The sequence below is a fragment of the Taudactylus pleione genome, unplaced genomic scaffold (genome assembly GCF_031769625.1).
Source record: "Taudactylus pleione unplaced genomic scaffold, aTauple2 ptg000465l, whole genome shotgun sequence".
Taxonomy (NCBI): Eukaryota; Metazoa; Chordata; class Amphibia; order Anura; family Myobatrachidae; genus Taudactylus; species Taudactylus pleione.
Window position 1 is genome coordinate 1,551,021 of NW_028284867.1, and position 18,306 is coordinate 1,569,326.

General features: G+C 48.5%; 1 protein-coding gene across 1 annotated transcript in view; it reads left to right on the forward strand.

Annotated features, from left to right (window-relative positions):
• The first annotated feature begins 573 nt into the window (after positions 1-573).
• Positions 574-18,306, forward strand: part of AGK (acylglycerol kinase) — a 51,784-nt gene continuing 34,051 nt past the window's right edge. The window contains exons 1-5 of the mRNA XM_088448800.1: positions 574-678; positions 7,861-8,002; positions 10,963-11,002; positions 12,677-12,756; positions 14,844-14,919. Of these exons, the coding sequence (XP_088304926.1) occupies positions 7,893-8,002; positions 10,963-11,002; positions 12,677-12,756; positions 14,844-14,919 (306 nt within the window). The 5' untranslated portion in view covers positions 574-678; positions 7,861-7,892. The remainder of the gene's footprint in view (positions 679-7,860; positions 8,003-10,962; positions 11,003-12,676; positions 12,757-14,843; positions 14,920-18,306) is intronic.

The following is an 18,306-nucleotide window of genomic DNA, read 5'->3' on the forward strand; positions in this document are numbered from 1 at the left end:
TCTCGGAGAGTGCTGGATACTCCCCCACAATGACGCGAACGGGGGGAGGGGGAAGCGTCGGGCGACCACGCACACAATGCCCCTATTCAAGGAACATAATGGGTGGTGTGTACAAGGGAATACACAGTCACACATATATATATATATATATATATATATATATATATATATATATATATATATATAGGTAAATGTACTGTATATATGGATATACTGCGTCGGTTGTATTGAATTCCCCCCGTGGGTTTAATGTGCTTGGTAGGTGTTTTCATTATTGTATTCATAATAAATATGATCTTAAAGGCCAGGGAATAAGAAAAGATAATGAAACTACAATAATGTAAAATAAATGCTGCATAGGAAAGAAACACGCTTTTATCAGACATTGAGGAATATATATTAGAATGTAATGTTTTATGAAATAGAGATAATTGCTGTGTGAGATCCTGTGACTATATATGTGACATGTGATCCCCTGCACCCTGAAATCTGAATTTTGGGTCATTTGGAAGGTGACAGAGTGTGGGTTGTCATGGTAACGGTTCAGCCAGTCTAAGCGGAACTGCTAGATACTGAAGCTGTTTCCGGGGACACATAATGCTGTGCACTACTGCACTGAGACCGACTGCATGCAGACCTAGTGCTGGCGGGGACACCCACGTGACAGAGAGGACACAGGTGAGAGTCACTGAGAGACTGCAGAGTGACAGTGAGGGAGAGTGTCACTGAGAGACTGCAGAGTGACAGTGAGGGAGAGTGTCACTGAGAGACTGCATAGTGACAGTGAGGGAGTGTGTCACTGAGAGACTGCAGAGTATTACTGAGAGCCTGCATAGTGACAGTGAGGGAGAGTGTGTCACTGAGAGACTGCAGAGTGTCACTGAGAGACTGCAGAGTGTCACTGAGAGCCTGCACAGTGACAGTGAGGGAGAGTGTGTCACTGAGAGACTGCAGAGTGACAGTGAGGGAGAGTGTCACTGAGAGACTGCAGAGTATTACTGAGAGCCTGCATAGTGACAGTGAGGGAGAGTGTGTCACTGAGAGACTGCAGAGTGTCACTGAGAGGCTGCAGAGTATTACTGAGAGACTGCAATGTGACAGTGAGGGAGAGTGTGTCACTGAGAGACCGCTGAGTGTCACTGAGAGACTGCAATGTGACAGTGAGGGAGAGTGTCACTGAGAGACTGCAATGTGACAGTGAGGGAGTGTGTCACTGAGAGACTGCAGAGTGACAGTGAGGAAGAGTGAGAGACTGCAATGTGACAGTGAGGAAGAGTGTCATTGAGACACTGCAGAGTGACAGTGAGGGAGATTGTAACTGAGAGCCAGCAGGGTGACTCACAGTGAGGGACTGCAGAGAGACGGTGAGGGAGAATGATAGTGACACTGAGAGACTGCAGAGTGAGTTAAGATGCCCACACACTGGAACAGAGGTTCTCAAACTCGGTCCTCAGGACCCCACTCAGCTCACATTTTGCAGGTCACCAGCAAGAGCACAGGTGTATTCATTACTCACTGACACATTTTAAAAGATCCACAGGTGGAGCTAATTATTTCACTTGCGATTCTGTGAGAAGAGCTGGAAAATGTGCGCTGTTTGGGGTCCTGAGGACAGAGTTTGAGAACCTGTGCACTAGACAATATAATGCACAATTTTCCGTCTCCCTAACGCATCTGAAAGACAGTTCGTGCATAATATGTGCAAAGCGTGAGTGTCCACTTACGATACCGATGTGGTCGCCGACGTGTCTTCAGATCTTTATTAAAAACCGTAAATAAAAAGAAAAAAGACGGGCCCCCCCCCCCTAAAGCACAACCAGCCCGGGCTTTTGAGAGCCAGTCCTGGTTGTGAAAATACAGGGGCAAAAGACATAGGGGCTGAGACGGCCCTGGTTTTGGAATTACAGAGGACTCAAAGAGTAGGGGTCCCCTGTACTTTCCATAACCAGCACCGGGCTCTTTCTAAGGTGGGGGGGGGGGTAATGCCACAGCCAGGGGAACCCTTCCACTGGGTCCCCTGGCCAAAGTATTACCCCTTACCGCTAGTCAGCCCATGCCGGGGATCCCTGGGGAGATGGCCCCCCCCCGATAAAGGGGCACCCCGAGCCTGGGTAGTGTTCACTCTAGCTCTGGCGACAGGCAGGGCGCCGGAGCTAGAGAGGGCACTTCCATGCACGCACCCAAAAAGCAGGTGTGGCCAATGAAAAGGGGGCGTGTCTATAAGACCCATCCCCTTTTCGTCACTCTTGGGGGCATGCCCGGCACTTACGGACACGTCGGGCGGCCCCCAAGCGCTGCTGACAGGGGAATAGATGCCGGGCGTATGCGCCCGCCGTCTATTCTCCGGCGGTGACCGGGTCACCGCACATTTCCCCACCTGCGGGACACTGCAACCCAGCAGTGTCCCACAGGCATCCGCAGGCTGCGAGGGCAGGGCGCCGCGCCCCGCTAAAACAGGCTAGCGGGAATGCTGCCTGGGCTGAAAGCCTGGGGCTATCCCCAAAACCCTTTGCCGGTGGGTGCCGGGTTTATTATGTAAAGTCTGCAAATGAAAGAAGTTAAAATATTGTCTTTTGCAGTAGAATTACAGATCCCAAAAAAACCTCTCCCGCATGCTCGTACTTGGAGAACCACAAGTACCAGCATGCAGGGCATTACGGGCCCGCTGGTACCTGTAGTTCACTTGCAAAAGAAATATAAAAAAAAGACAGTACACACACACCGTGATAGTATAATTGTATTAAAACATACATACACACTCACACTGTAACACATACTTACTTAGTATCCCTGTAGCCATCATGTCCCTTTGTCCAAGTAGAAATCCACGGATACCTGCGTGTTAGGGGAGCTGCAGTGTTTGCCACTGGTCAGACTTGGCTTACCTGCTGTGTGACTGCCCGATGTGCGTCGATGGTACCAGTGTTTATGCTGTTGCACATTGTGGGACGGATATGAGAAGGCAGCCCCTATGCTCGGCTGTGCTTTGGAAGGCATTAGCATATTGTGGCAACTGCGATCCGAGAGAGAATACTGTTGCATTAGCTTAAATCTCGGAGCCAGGCCCAGGGATTGCAGAGTGACAGTCAGAGAGACTGAGAGACTACAGAGGGACAGGTAGGAAGAGTTTTACTGACATACTGCAGCGTGATAGTGAGGGAGATTGACGCTGAGAGGCTGCAGAGTGACGCTGAGAGGCTGTAGTGTGACAATGAGGGAGAGTGTCGCTTAGAGACTGCCGAGGGACAGTGAGGGAGAATGATCATGAGAGACTACAGTGTGACAGTGAGGGAGTGTGTCACTGAGAGACTACAGTGTGACAGTGAGGGAGAGTGTCACTGAGAGACTGCAGAATGACAGTGAGGGAGAGTGGCACTGAGGGAATGCAGATATTGAAGTGTCAGGGATACCTCTGAGTGACAACCTAAAAGATTGAGAGAACAGGACCAGCAGGGTAGAGGCAGTGAGGGAGAACAGGACCAGCAGGGTAGAGGCAGTGAGGGAGAACAGGACCAGCAGGGTAGAGGCAGTGAGGGAGAACAGGACCAGCAGGGTAGAGGCAGTGAGGGAGAACAGGACCAGCAGGGGAGAGGCAGTGAGGGAGAACAGGACCAGCAGGGTAGAGGCAGTGAGGGAGAACAGGACCAGCAGGGTAAAGGCAGTGAGGGAGAACAGGACCAGCAGGGTAGAGGCAGTGAGGGAGAACAGGACCAGCAGGGGAGAGGCAGTGAGGGAGAACAGGACCAGCAGGGGAGAGGCAGTGAGGGAGAACAGGACCAGCAGGGTAGAGGCAGTGTGGGAGAACAGGACCAGCAGGGTAGAGGCAGTGAGGGAGAACAGGACCAGCAGGGTAGAGGCGCAGTGAGGGAGAACAGGACCAGCAGGGGAGAGGCAGTGAGGGAGAAAAGGGCCAGCAGGGGAGAGGCAGTGAGGGAGAACAGGACCAGCAGGGTAGAGGCAGTGAGGGAGAACAGGACCAGCAGGGGAGAGGCAGTGAGGGAGAACAGGGCCAGCAGGGGTGAGACAGTGAGGAAAAACAGGGCCCGCAGGGGAGAGGCAGCAAGGGAGAACTGGGGCAGCAGGGGAGAGGTAGTGTGGGAGAACTGGTGCAGGAGGGGAGAGGCAGCAAGGGAGCACAGCAGGGAAGATAGTGAGGGAGAAAAGGGCCATCAGGGGAGAGGTACCGAGGGAGAACGGAGGCAGCAGGGGAGAGGCAGTGTGGGAGAATAGGGCTCGCAGGGGAGACAGTAAGGGAGAACAGGGCCAGCAGGGGAGAGTCAGTGAGGAAGAACATGACCAGCAGGGGACAGGTTGTGTGGGAGAATAGGAAGAACATGGCCAGCAGTGGAGGTAGTGAGGGAGAATAGGGCAAACATGGAAAGCAGTAAAGTAGAACAGGGCCAGCAGGGGAGGTAGTGAGGGGTTTGTACAGGACTAGCGTGAGGAAGTGAAGGAGGTGAATGTTAGCAGGGCAGCGAGGTGGACAGGGATGGGATGAAAATGTAAGGAAGAATAGAGGTGGGGGAGTTACTGGGCTGGTGTGAGGTAATGAAGGAGAGTACAGTCAGCAGGGCAATGGTGGAGTCCAGGGTTGGCATGAAGCAGTGAAGGAGACAATCTCTGTGCCTAGATTAACACACAACCGTTTTAAAGGGGGATGGTGAGGAAAAACAGGTAAGGGAACTGTTAAGGAGGCCATATCCAGCAGATAAGTGTGAGGGCTGAGAGCTACACATGGAGCTGTACAGGAGAAACCAGATGGATTGTGAGCAGAAAACAGGACACATATAGGACATATGGTAAGAGAGAAGGGCCAGCAAGGTGACAGATGACTGGAATCATTCTAGGATTGGATCCATATAGGAGACCGACTGGACAGAAAGTTAGATTTGCAGAGGAGAATTTACAAGTCCACAGTGGAATCTGGTTTATGCTGCTGCTGCCAGCACATCCTATCTAGCTGTAAATGGGATATATATTTACATAAATTCTGTGCCCTTCCCTATCAGTACCAGCATAAGTCTATTTATGGACACATCAGTTCCCCGGTTCCCGCGGAGCACCCAGTCGTGTCCCTAGCTCCGCATTGATTTTGCCTGTCAGGCAGAGTCACGTAGCGGTACGACATGGCCATTGCGGAGATAATGGTCAGACAGACTTCACTGGAGACAGCATTGCCGTCCTTCCCCCTTATCCTCGGGGAACGTCAACCAGAACATGTTGTACAGATAGCCAGCTCATCGTGTATTCAGCTAGAGGTGTCTAGATAACGGCACACAACACCGCCGGCATACATCTCTGCTCCAAGGTGCTCTGGAGAAAAAATAAATAAATAATCGTTACAAATGGATATCGCTGAATAATTCCATCCATTGGAGACAAATTACATATAAGCCGGACGAATGAATGATTTCAGTTGAAGCCGCATTCTGCACCTTTATCCCTTAAATAAATTTGTGGGCCTGATTCAGATCCGCACACAACGACGATATATTTACGCGGTTTGACAGATGGGTAGCCATTGCGCATGTGTGAAAGCCGCCCTGCGCAATCGCAGAGATTGCTTTACGATCATGCGCACACGGAGTATGGACGCGCAAAGTGAGTGACAGGTAGTCAGTGTTGGGGGAGTAATGCATAAATTAGCCACTGCGGCCTTACTCACAGCAGGAGAGCCCTCTCCGTGTCTGGAGACCCGCTATGTCTGCGACAGCTTATGCCCATTTTTGGGTCTGACCTGGGTTTTCGGACATAGGGCCTGATTCAGACCCGGACGCTAGGATGCGTTCGCACACAGCCAGCCGATGTTTGCAACCTGCGCATGCGTACGCATTGCAGTGCGCGACCCAGTCCGAGCGTGCGGGAAGGATAGACTGCCCAGCTAAGTGAGTGGGTGGTGACAGGGGATGGTCTTTGAAAACGGGGGAGTGGAGGTGCGAACGCAGGCGTGCCACTGCGTCTCAACGCTGCTTCAGAGGCGTGCATAACGAAGACGCAGTGTCCTAGTACATGTGACCTGGCTGGATTTTACACTGAAGTGCTTGCGGTAGAGTATGGTCAACCACAAGCGCTGCGTTCGCTTCCGATGGTACGATGGTTGCATACACATCCTGGAGATGACGTTTATAAGTGGGCGTCTTAAGACAGGCTGATGGGCGTCTGCATACACAATGCGATCGCACGCCAAGACGTAGTGGATGTGCTAATGTCTTGCCGTACGATCGCCTGCCTTGCTGAATTTGCATACGCATCTAGCGAGCGGGTCTGAATCGAGCCCCGTTCACACTGAACCTGGGTCCGCCCTGCTAAACTTGTGAGGTCATTAAAAGTGGGAGGTGACTGCTCCACAGCCACCAATCAGCAACATTCTGAGATTGTGTTAAAACTGTACATTAAAACATCAATATATGCGAATATTTAATATTCAAAAAAACTCAACTTCTAAACCAAATAAAAAAAAAAAAAAACATTTTTGGAAGATTAATAATTTTGCCTTTAATACCCCTCTTACACTGACCTTAAAATCCCTGGTTGATGCACGTGAACGCGCATCAACCCAGGATTTTTGTCAGTGTAAACGATTCCTCCCGGGTCCAGGGACCCGGGGATTCAACTCGGGTAGATTGCAGGGTTGGCCACGGGTTGTTCCCATGTACCCCTGCAGTGTAAACGGCGCAATGCGGGTCACGATGACCTGGATCGTGCCGCATGATGCCAGATTGGATAGCTTCAGTGGCGCTTGGAGATGACATCATCTCCAAGCATCCACTGCAACGCCGGAAGGGCCGGCTCACTGCAGACTTGGCTCCTGTGTGGCCGGCTTCAGCGGCGCCTGGAGATGACATCATCTCCAATCGTTCACTGCAACGCCGGAATGGCCGGGTCACTGCAGACGCGGCTCCGGTGGGAACGTTGCCCGGGTTGGTGTAAAAGGGGTCTGATCCGGGTTGGACACATGTTCCAATTCCCAGGTCAGACCCGGGACTTTGGTGTAAAAGGGGTATTATTTTAAACCATCTTTGTCAACTATCTTTGTTAGCTCTTAAAAAAGTCCTTCTTTTAATGACATCTAATATAGTGTAAACTGGGCCAACCAGGGAACAACCCGGGTAGAGGTACAGTGTAAACAGTATCTAGCGTTCCCGCTTGGCTGTTTTAGCGGGGCGCGGCGCCCTGCCCTCCTTCTGGAGGGCAAAAAGCACCCTGCCCTCCAGGAGGAGGGCAAAAAGCGCCCTGCCCTCACAGCCTGCGGGAGCCATTCTCACCCGCGGGACGCAGTGTCCCGCGGGTGGAGAAACATGCAGTGACCCGGTCATCTATTCTCCCTGTCTGCAGGGCTTGGGGGCTGCCCGGCGTGTCCGTAAGTGCCGGGCACGCCCCCAAGAGTGACGAAAAGGGGACGCGCCTTATAGATACGCCCCCTTTCCCGATGACCACGCCCCCTTCTCGGTCGCGCGCGCATTCGGCACTGGACAGCGGCTGAATCATTAGCATATTTTTGTAATTGCTATATGTGAGACATCCAGTGCATGTGCTTATATTAATGGAGAATTTCATCCAAAACTAATAATGTAGATTTGGGTGGAATTAGATGAGATATGTTAGCTGTTACCTATGCTACCCTCTCCTGGCTGGTCCCACAATGCCTCAGATGACGGTAATGACAAGGTCACCTGCTCGGGCTATTAGAAGCATCGCAGGATGAGACCAATGCAGGCAAGTGACGATTTCCACTATAACATATCTCTCCTAATTCCACCTAAAATTAAATATTCAATTATAACATGCACTCTTTTTTTTTTTTCCTTCACCTTCAAACCATTCCCGGTTATGATACATTTCCGCTTTGTCTCCATACAGTAGGTTGCGTTTTGTGGCTGTTTGTTGTAACCATGGCGAGAGTGGTCCGTGTCTTTAAAACTCTTCGCAACCACTGGAAGAAAAGCACTGTGGGATTTTGCCTGCTGGCTTACGGAAGCAACTGGATGTATGGGAAATACTGGTAAGGGCTATGAACTGAGACAGATCCCACGCCACCTAGAATAGCACCGAGCTGGTGCTTCTTTCCCACTGACTTTTACCGTTACTGGGGAAGCGCTGTGTGACGGCACTCTCTCAGAGCCCAGAGCGTTCTGTGCCAGAGACTGGATTGGGCCATTCATTGAACTCTGCTGGTACAGGAGGTGTGTGATAGATGCAGGTCTCGATTGGAAGGCTGCGGTTTCTGCCCAATCAGCTGACACACTGCACGCCTCCTATCCTAGCATATTAAGTTCTTAGGACCAGATTCAATTATCATACAGCCCCGAGTAAGTGCAACTGTAGCTCCGGACGACGTGGGGAGCGCGATGAGGTGCCATTGCTGGTGTTTCCATACCATCGCAACGTCAACTCATTGCTAATTGACTTGACCCATTAGCATGACTTTCGGGACTAAAATCTCTAAACAGATCACTGACCCTGTGCCTCTGATAGTGGCGGACTCAAGAGAGATACCTCCAAACAAAATGCGAAACTGGTGAGGGCAGGGGGGTATTAAGAAGTTAAGGTGCATACACACGGTCAGATGAACGATTTGTAAACGATTGAACAATTTTTGACTGCATTAAAATGAATGGAAATTGTCCAAAACTGACTGCAAACACATCAGATGTCAGATATCTTTATCTGACAAACGGGAACGCGCATCGTTCATCGTTGCACAAATGTCAGAATTTTCTTTCAGATATGAACAACGGAACGATTTTTAAAATCGTTTATCGTTCAGATCTGAAGAAAAACCTGACCGGGTGTATGCACCATTAGTCTTCCAAAACAGAATCCTCTATTTAATTCGAAAAAAATAAAAGCCTTTCCGGCACAGAAGTAACGTTGAATTGAAGTGTAAAGCAGTTTTGTTTTTTTTACAATATTTCAAATCGCAACAAATTTCGAAAGATTTAACTTTGGATATTATTACAGACGTGTATTTTGCATTTTTATAAAGCAATTTTCGCCATTTCTCAAATCTGTATAAATGTTCCCCAATGGAGAAATACATTATCTGGAAGTATTTGCGACGACTTAACTCTCTTTCTTGCTTTATTGTGTCACACGCATGGGATGGAATATACGTTTTTTTTTTTTGCACAGTGTAACTTGAATTGCGGGGGATTCATCCTGCTGGCGACGGACAGCTCTGTAATTTTGTCAAGAGGTACCTGCAGAATCACAGACTTTGCGAGCCACTACGGCTGTTTTCTTTTCATCATAAACGCCGGCTTTTGTGGACGATAATTGTCCCATTTTGTTTCTCATTATCCCGAAGCCCTGCAGCAGGATTTATTTTTTTTTACGGGGGGGCTTCTTTTGTATTTTGAACATAATGTCCTAATTCTCACTGGGGGCTGAGAGGGGTGAGCTGGCACGTCACAGTCGGCTGGCATTGTAGCTCCAGACTCTCCTTAACCCTGTGTTCCCTGGTGGCGTGGAGCTAGTGTATGAGTTTCTTATACAGCGCAGTCACTTGTTCATATTTGCTGCCGCAGAACCCGATTATAAAATCCCTGCCTGGGCTTCCAACCCATTGGCTCGTCCAATCATCTTCCAACTGGCAACTCTGTATAGAGCCATTTTTATTTGTACTCCTCCAGGCTGTGCCCCTAGAGCAGGGGTGGGGAACCTTTTTTCTGCCAAGGGCCATTTTGATATATATAACATTATTCGCAGGCCTGGTGCAGACCACGCCCCCTTCCGTATGATGTCATAGAGGGCGAGGCCGCAATCACCGGTGATTACAGCAATGCGCGGTGCATCCTGAGGATACTCGGGGGAGCTGCAAGGGCAGCGGTGTGACCGTCTGAAGCATCTTAAGGACGCTCCAGGTGGCACTGCTGCATAGATTCTGGCTGCAGGGTGCCATTCTAGGCATCCTGCTAGCCAGATGAGGTTAGCAGAAAAAAAGCTCACAGGGCCAGACCAAATGATTCCGGGGGCCTTATACGGCCCCTGGGCCTGAGGTTCCCCATCCCTGACCTAGAGGATCATTGGAACTGAGGCACCAATAATCCAGTGTCACAGCAGTACAGGATACTAGGGAATCTAGAGCTTTATTCATTAAAATATAATGGTAACTGTTTGGTTGTAGCCGGCCTTTACGAACGCTCTCGAACACAGTCTCGGGTGTGTGTATTTCACAAAGCCACTAATCACAGAACAATGACCATAATCATTGTGACGCCACTTCAGCCAAACAAATATAAGCAAAGTCCAGTTATTGGGCACACAGGAGGTATATCTTGTACAGAATAGTGTGTATATGCCATGGAGACGTCCATTAAATCCGTTAGGGTATAATGGAGAGGAGGGCATTCCAGAAGGACATTGCAGGCTAGTGAGACCAGTCACTGGCATCAATACATAAGGCGTCTGCTGGTAGTCTGTGCCGTTCCATAAACAGAAACGCATGCCATGCCCAGTTCATGATTGGCCGACGCAATAAAACTTCGACCACTGTGCTGCTTTCTGGCGTTCCCGGTGATTGGGTAAAGTCTTGCTGTGCATTGTGGGAGCTGTATTTTTGCCGGCAGTGGCTGTTTAAAATACTCGCTGCATTCTGCTGCAGCCGTCGGTCTTTACTGGTTTGTGAGACAGACGACACGTTTTTATATGTTTAGCAGTAAAAAGTAAACCACTCAGTTGAGGTCATGTTGTTAATGGGCGCTGTAAATCCATATGTAACACTAATTCTCTCTCTCTCTCTCTCTCTCTCTCTCTCTCTCTCTCTCTCTCTCTCTCTCTCTCTCTCTCTCTCTCTCTCTCTCTCTCTCTCTCTCTCTCTCTCTCTCTCTCTCTCTCTCTCTCTCTCTCTCTCTCTCTCTCTCTCTCTCTCTCTCTCTCTCTCTCTCTCTCTCTCTCTCTCTCTCTCTCTCTCTCTCTCTCTCTCTCTCTCTCTCTCTCTCTCTCTCTCCTCTCGTGTTGCAGTGATAACTTGCTGAGGAGGGCGGCCTGCCAAGAAGCTCAGGTACATTCTGCAAATGCTGACACTTCTTTTCAGGATTCGTGCTTCCATTATTTACACGGAGTGTAAGCCGTAGTATATCCTTAAAACAACCTTTCTCCTTGTTTGGCATATTCCCACAGGCCAACCCGACGTCATTGTATCTATTCAGGAGCTTGTTAAGGTTCTGTAGTCTCCTATATAGATTAAAAGCATCTGTCTGGTTTCCAAGCCTTGCACGGTGTACTCATTAACATATTCAAATGAGCTGAGCTTTGCAATGAGTGAGGATTCTGGGTGCGGTGCGTCAACTGTCGGACCTCGATACCTTTCCCGAAGTGTTGTTCTCTCCAAGCTTAAAGCATAACGTAGATGCAATTACTCAATTACAAAGCACTGAATAGGGCTCTTCTTTTATGGAAGCAGAAAAGCAATGTGACATGGGGTTTTTATATTTGATCTGCTGCCATGTTTGAATGGGGCAGGCATACACCCCAACGAAGCCTGATATTTAGGCGAATCATGTATAAAGATAGCCACACTCTGACGGTCCTTCTGCCACAAGGGGCTTAACGTGATCTATGAGCAATTTGTCACGTATAAGGTCAAATCAGACAGATAGAGGGTCTCAGTGGTTGGGCTGGAAGGTTAGATTGTAAATTGCAACCTCTTATTCCACGCAAATGCTGAGGCCTGGAATAAACGGAAACCTGTAACAAGCCCCAGGCCCTGGTTCCTACTGCCGATATCTGGAGAGCTGAACAGTGGCGGAACTCCCAGGGACCAATGCGTCAACTGTCGGGAGCACAGAGAGATCCATCTATAACCGCTGCCTGTGCCCTGCTGATCCCTGCAGTGGTTATAGATGGATCTATCCATTACTGTGGGGTCCGTCCAGGCAGCCACTTGCTGGCTGGAGAGACAGAAGGGGGGTTGGCTGGAAAGACAGAAGGGGTGCAGGCTGGAGAGACAGAAGGGGGGCTGGCTGGAGAGACAGAAGGGGGGCTGGCTGGTGCTGGGAAGACAGAATGGGTGCTGGCTGGAGAGACAGAAGGGGGGCTGGCTGGTGCTGGAGAGACGGAAGGGCTGCTGGCTGGAGAGACAGAAGGGGGGCTGGCTGGAGAGACAGAAGGGGGGCTGGCTGGTGCTGGAGAGACGGAAGGGCTGCTGGCTGGAGAGACTGAAGGGGTGCAGGCTTTAGAGACGGAAGGGGGCTGGCTGGAGCTGGAGAGACACTGCGGGCCTGGAGTTGCAGAAACACAGGGGGTAGCTGCTTATCTTGTCAGTCCCGGGCCCCACAATTTCTGATGGCAGCCCTGTACGGGGGTGTCGTGGTTGTGTCGCTGAACTGGTTGCAAAACCAGACGCTTAATCCGCCTCTAGCATGGGGTTACAGCAAATTTCTAAAGAGGCGCCAATCCAATTTCAGCGCCTAAAGATGTTCAAAGTGGGCGTCTCAGACCTGGCACATGTGGACATATGGATGCACACCAGGAAAGAGCTTGTAGAGGTATTAGCGAAAAGTCGCATGCGCTGCAGCGGCAAATGATGCACACACGGACTCTGCAGCGTCCTATATGTGTAGTAACCACTAAGTTTTATTGCAAATACTATTCACAGTCGCCAGTTTACGACCCCTTTCTCTCTCTCTCTCTCTCTCTCTCTCTCTCTCTCTCTCTCCCTCTCTCTTTACATCAGGTGTTTGGAAACCAGCTGATTTACCCTAACACAGCCGTAAAGAAGGCAACCGTTTTCCTAAATCCTGCAGCTTGCAAAGGGTGAGGGAACATTGGCACATGGGGACACCTGTGCCGGCGGCTTACCTGGTATTGGAATGGCAGTGCCTGTGCAGAGCATCCCACAATGGGGGGGGGTAAGAGGATAGAAAGTAGCTTAGATCGAACACTTCTTCACTGCTTCACGAACGGGCAACCCCACAGCACAGGTCAGGCAAAGCTCTGTGTAAAACCATTGATCTCTGTAATTAGAAGACTCAAATCACCTTTTAACGTAATAGTTCAATTGATTTGTGTCCTGTAAATGGTTTCCTTCGGGGAGCGGAGTTCAGGCACATCCTGCATTCGTTTTGCAGCGCATTGATTATTGATTGCTGTATAATCGCAGCCAGAGAAGGCGTCAGCATTTCCTTCTCTCCTGATTCCAGCTCTGAGGCCCCTTCACACTCAAACTTGGGCTTTGTGAACCAGTCCTCTTTGTTGTAACAGCTGAAAATCCCCACGTTATGGTTAATGTGCATCCGACAATGTAACGTCGGGCTTATATGAAGTGTCCTTGTAAAAGAAGCATTTACCAACACGCAATATAAAATGTGCATACAATATACATTTTAACCCATTCACACATACTTCACCTGTATTTATAAAACCAGAGTTTAGGCTAAATGCATGTTTATAATGCACAAGTGAATGGGTTCTTTCACTTATTGTATAGATCTATAACTCTGTCCACACCGTAACTTATCCATAATGCAAAAAGTAATTTATTTGTTAAAGGTAATAGAAACCTTCGCCCACGTCAGCATTTACTAACCAATCACATGACCGATCTTGGGATGCCCAGGTACAAACCATTACTACCGAGTCTCCTGATTGGTCGCGTTGCGTGCTATGATGTGCCGAGTCTCCTGATTGGTCATGTTGCGTGCTATGATGTGGCGAGTCTCCTGATTGGTCACATTGCGTGCTATGATGTGGCGAGTCTCCCGATTGGTCACATTGCGTGCTATGATGTGGCGAGTCTCCTGATTGGTCACGTTGCGTGCTATGATGTGGCGAGTCTCCTGATTGGTCACGTTGCGTGCTATGATGTGGCGAGTCTCCTGATTGGTCACGTTGCGTGCTATGATGTGGCGAGTCTCCTGTTTGGTCACGTTGCGTGCTATGATGTGGCGAGTCTCCTGATTGGTCATGTTGCGTGCTATGATGTGGCGAGTCTCCTGATTGGTCACGTTGCGTGCTATGATGTGGCGAGTCTCCTGATTGGTCACGTTGCGTGCTATGATGTGGCGAGTCTCCTGATTGGTCATGTTGCGTGCTATGATGTGGCGAGTCTCCTGTTTGGTCACGTTGCGTGCTATGATGTGGCGAGTCTCCTGATTGGTCACGTTGCGTGCTATGATGTGGCGAATCTCCTGATTGGTCACATTGCGTGCTATGATGTGGCGAGTCTCCTGACTGGTCACATTGCGTGCTGTGATGTGGCGAGTCTCCTGATTGGTCACGTTGCGTGCTATGATGAGCCTGGGCTTTCCATCCCCTTTAAATTCTTTTGAAGATTTGCTAAAGAAAAACTTCCTTTCTTTTTCTACTCCTACATTCAGTCTCACCAGTGACTGCCGCAAACACAAGCGTATCCAAAGCGCTGAGACTCCAAACTTTCCTGCCACTGTGCGCCGGTAAATAAATATTTACCGTGGAGCCAGGGAGAGGGGTATCTCTGTAATGGCACTCCCAGACATCCGATCACTACCGTTCTGCTTAAAAGAAAGAGAGTAGTTTAACGTTACAATAATAAGGGCGGAGGCTTTAAGTGACAAACTACGGAAATACTTGTCGATGTTTATAAATTTTGGTGCTGAGGAATTGTACTGTACATAGCAGCCAATCTGATTCTGTGTCAGTCACCTAGCCTAGTTTACAAAGTGAAAGCAATCATCTGATTGGTTGCTGTGCACTGCTAGATTTTAGAACTGCCAATAGTTGTAGAGCAGAAACAAACAGTTTTCTAGCGCTTTTAGTTCCACATCAGCTAGTGCGCCTCAGGTGGCCCTAAGACTAGTACCTAATAGGCCAATGTTAGGCGTTGCGGTTGCCTTTGAATAACTTACCTGCTTGCTCTGCCGTAGGAAAGCCAAGACCCTCTTTGAGAAGAACGCAGCCCCCATTCTGCATCTCGCCGGAATAGATGTTACCGTGGTAAAGGTGAGATTGTTGTACATGTTGTTAACAAACAGTAAAGGGCTGGATTTTATAAATGTACACAAGCTTGATGGTTTACGTATGTCTCCGATGGCGTGCGATCTGCTCATACACAGATGCCACACTGCACATGTGCTGATCTCATTCTGCGAGAGATCGCACAAAGTGCCCCCAAGCCACAGCATGATTGGCATGGCAACTGGCAGCATTCTCCAAAACTGGGACGTGTTGGCCCTGTTTTCTCTGTGCCTTCCGACACCTCTTCATTGGCTCTGTCACCGTGGAAACACAGGCAAATGTTCACGCAGATGATCAGAGAAACCGCCGGGAGTTGTCTATTTACACAAGACGCCCCCTGCGGCATTAGTATAGTATTGTACAGTCGCTGCGTACAAAGTTACAGGGCTGTGCAGTAACGTCCATCTCTGAATGAGGCCCAAAGACACAGTTTGTGTTTTTATGCGGTTTTCGTTCTGCGTTTGTTTGCTGCATAAAACCAGGGTATTGTAAATGACGCATAATGATTTCAACCCAGTCAGTTTCCAGCCATAGAGTTACTAGATGACATCATAGGATTTTCTGTTTTAGGGGGAATGGTGGAACACTGTATAAGCCTCTGCAGCCGCCATATTTAAATGCCATTTATACGGGTCATGTTGCTGTGCGGTGTTGGAATGTTTCATTTAGAACTTCCATGATGCGGAAAAAAGGTAAGATCCATCAATGGGAACGGTGCAGAGTTTTACGGACAGTGTCCCTCTAAAACTATAAAGCTACCATTGATGGGATAAATAATATTCTTTTACAGAAGTACAAATTTCCCTTTGCTGCCGAACAATTAGGTATAAGGACTGAATTCAATTAGCCGCAAAAAGTGCCGTCTGGCGAAAAGCGGATTGAATTGGCCTCATTCACCTGTTTTGCCGCAATAGTTTCTCCATGCGCGTCCACGCATTTTGCCCTATTCAGTTGTAAAACACGCGGATAGGCGAATGTTTTACAAAGCGAAACTAGAATACACTGAGAATCAGTGTATCCCATAAAAAAGCTTCAGTGACCCCGGGAATCAATATAGAAGAGTAGTAGTAGCCCTAATAAAGGTATTTAGTGATCTTATTTTGTTGCAAAGGGCTGTTATATGCATATGTGTGGGAAAATGATAGAAAGCAATGGGTTTTTTCCTGAAAAATAAGTACCGAGGATAAATTTGGGGTCCCTGAAAATGGTTACTAGTATATTTTGATGTCTCTAAAATGAAGATTTAAAAAAATTTAAAAAATACACCAGCTGCAGCCTCTCCCAACCATAATGCTCCACAAAGTATCAGGCCTACCACTTTGCAATCCCAAAAACACCTCTCCCAACCATATAGCCCCACAAAGTACCAGGCCCCCCACTATTTTTTCCCCTTTTTCCAACACTTTGTTTTCATTTTCGCCCCAAAAATGACATGTATTTTTTTTGGATGAATTAAGTTATTTAAAAAAAAAAAAAAAATTCCCTCTGTCATTATGTCCAAAGGGTTCTGAACCAAGTCCCCACATTTGTACCCCAAAATATGGATTTTGCACTTCTTTTCTCCTGCCTTTTGATGGAGAAACTTTTTTGCCTAGGCAAAAACTCTGGTTATGGATTGATAGATCTACAGTAAAAAGTAGACAATATGTAGATAGACACCAGGTGTTAGACAGGCAATAGGTCGCCAGGGACAGTAGGTCGACGCACTAAAGGTAGACATGTAAGAAGGTCAACAGGGTCAAAAGGTCGACATGAAAATGGTTGACACATGATTTTTTTTTTTACTAATCCTAATCTTCACCCTAACTCTCCCTCCTGGTGCCTAACCCTAAACCTAAAAAAACAAAAAAAATCATGTAGCGACCATTTGTGTGTGTCGGCCATTTGTGTGTGTCGACCCTTAGCGTGTCGACCGTTTTGTCCCTGTCGACCTGTTGCCTGTCTAACATCTGGTGTCTATCAAGACATTGTCTACCTTTTTACTGTAGATCTATAGACCGGATACTGAAAACTCTAGGGAACTGAATATGGAGATACTTTGAAAACAGGCGAAAAGTGCAAATCTGAGAGAACTTTTCTCGAAACGACACTTTTCACAGCTAACCGAATACGGCCCTAAATGTTACTTGTAAATCTGAGACGTATTTCAATTGAAACTGGACCTCCACTGTGTTGCAGCGTTAATGGGTCCACTTTGCGAAGTGAGAGTGGGGGCCCCATATTCTACAGCTGTAAACAAGCCTGGAGCCAGCTGCGTTGTGTATTTTATTATTTTATTCATATGGCGCCACAAGGGATACGCAGCAACATACAAAAACACAAACCGTACGAACAGATAACACAAGAATGAAAGTGACCTACAATACAGAACATTTCTCACATAAGCAGCAGGATGGCTGTAGTAAGCAGTAGTAGAAGCAAGGGAAGGAAAAGCACATGAGGGAAGAGGACCCTGCTCATGAGAGCTTACAGTCTAAAGGAGGGGGCAGACCGATAGGGGTGACACATAGTGGAGGGGACAGTGAGCAAGGAACAGTGAGTTAGGACGAGAGCTGGGTGGCTTGTATGAAGCAGTGGGTCTTGAGAGCCAGTACATATACATTAATATGAAGTTGGTCACACTTTTGCAGCTATATAACAGCTTCCACACTTCTTGGACGGCTTTCCACCAGATATTGGAGGGTTTCTGTGGGAATTTCTGACCATTCATTGTGTAGAGCATTTATGAGGTCAGGCACCAATGTTGGACGAGAAGGCCTGGCTCCCAATCTCCGTTCCAGTTCATCCCAAAGGTGCTGGATGGGGCTGAGGTCAGGGTTCTGTGTGGGCGACTTGAGTTCTTTCACACCGACTCATCAAACCATGTCTTAGTCCTTGCTTTGTGCACTGGGGTAGAGTCATGTTGGAATAGAAAAGGGCCTTCCCCAAACTGTTACCACAAAGTTGGAAGCATAGCATGGTCCAAATGTCTTGGTAAGCTGAAGTATTAAGATTGCCCTTCACTGGAGATAAGGGGCCTAGCCCAAACCCTGAAAAACAGCCCCATACCATTAGCCCTCCTCCACCAAACTTCACAGCTGGCACAATACAGTCAGGCAGGTAACTTTCTCCTGGCATCTGCCAAACCCAGACTCTCCCATCTGACTGCCAAACAGAGGAGCGTGATTCATCACTCCACAGAACACGTTTCCACAGTCCAGCGTCAGTGTGTTTACACCACTCCATCCGACGCCTGGCTTTGGACGTGGTGACGTGAGGCTTGCATGCAGCTGCTCGGCCATGGAAACCCATTCCATTAAGCTCCCGCCGCACAGTTTGGAACTCTTTAGCTATGGAATCAGCAGAGTGTTGGCAACGTATACGCACTCTGCG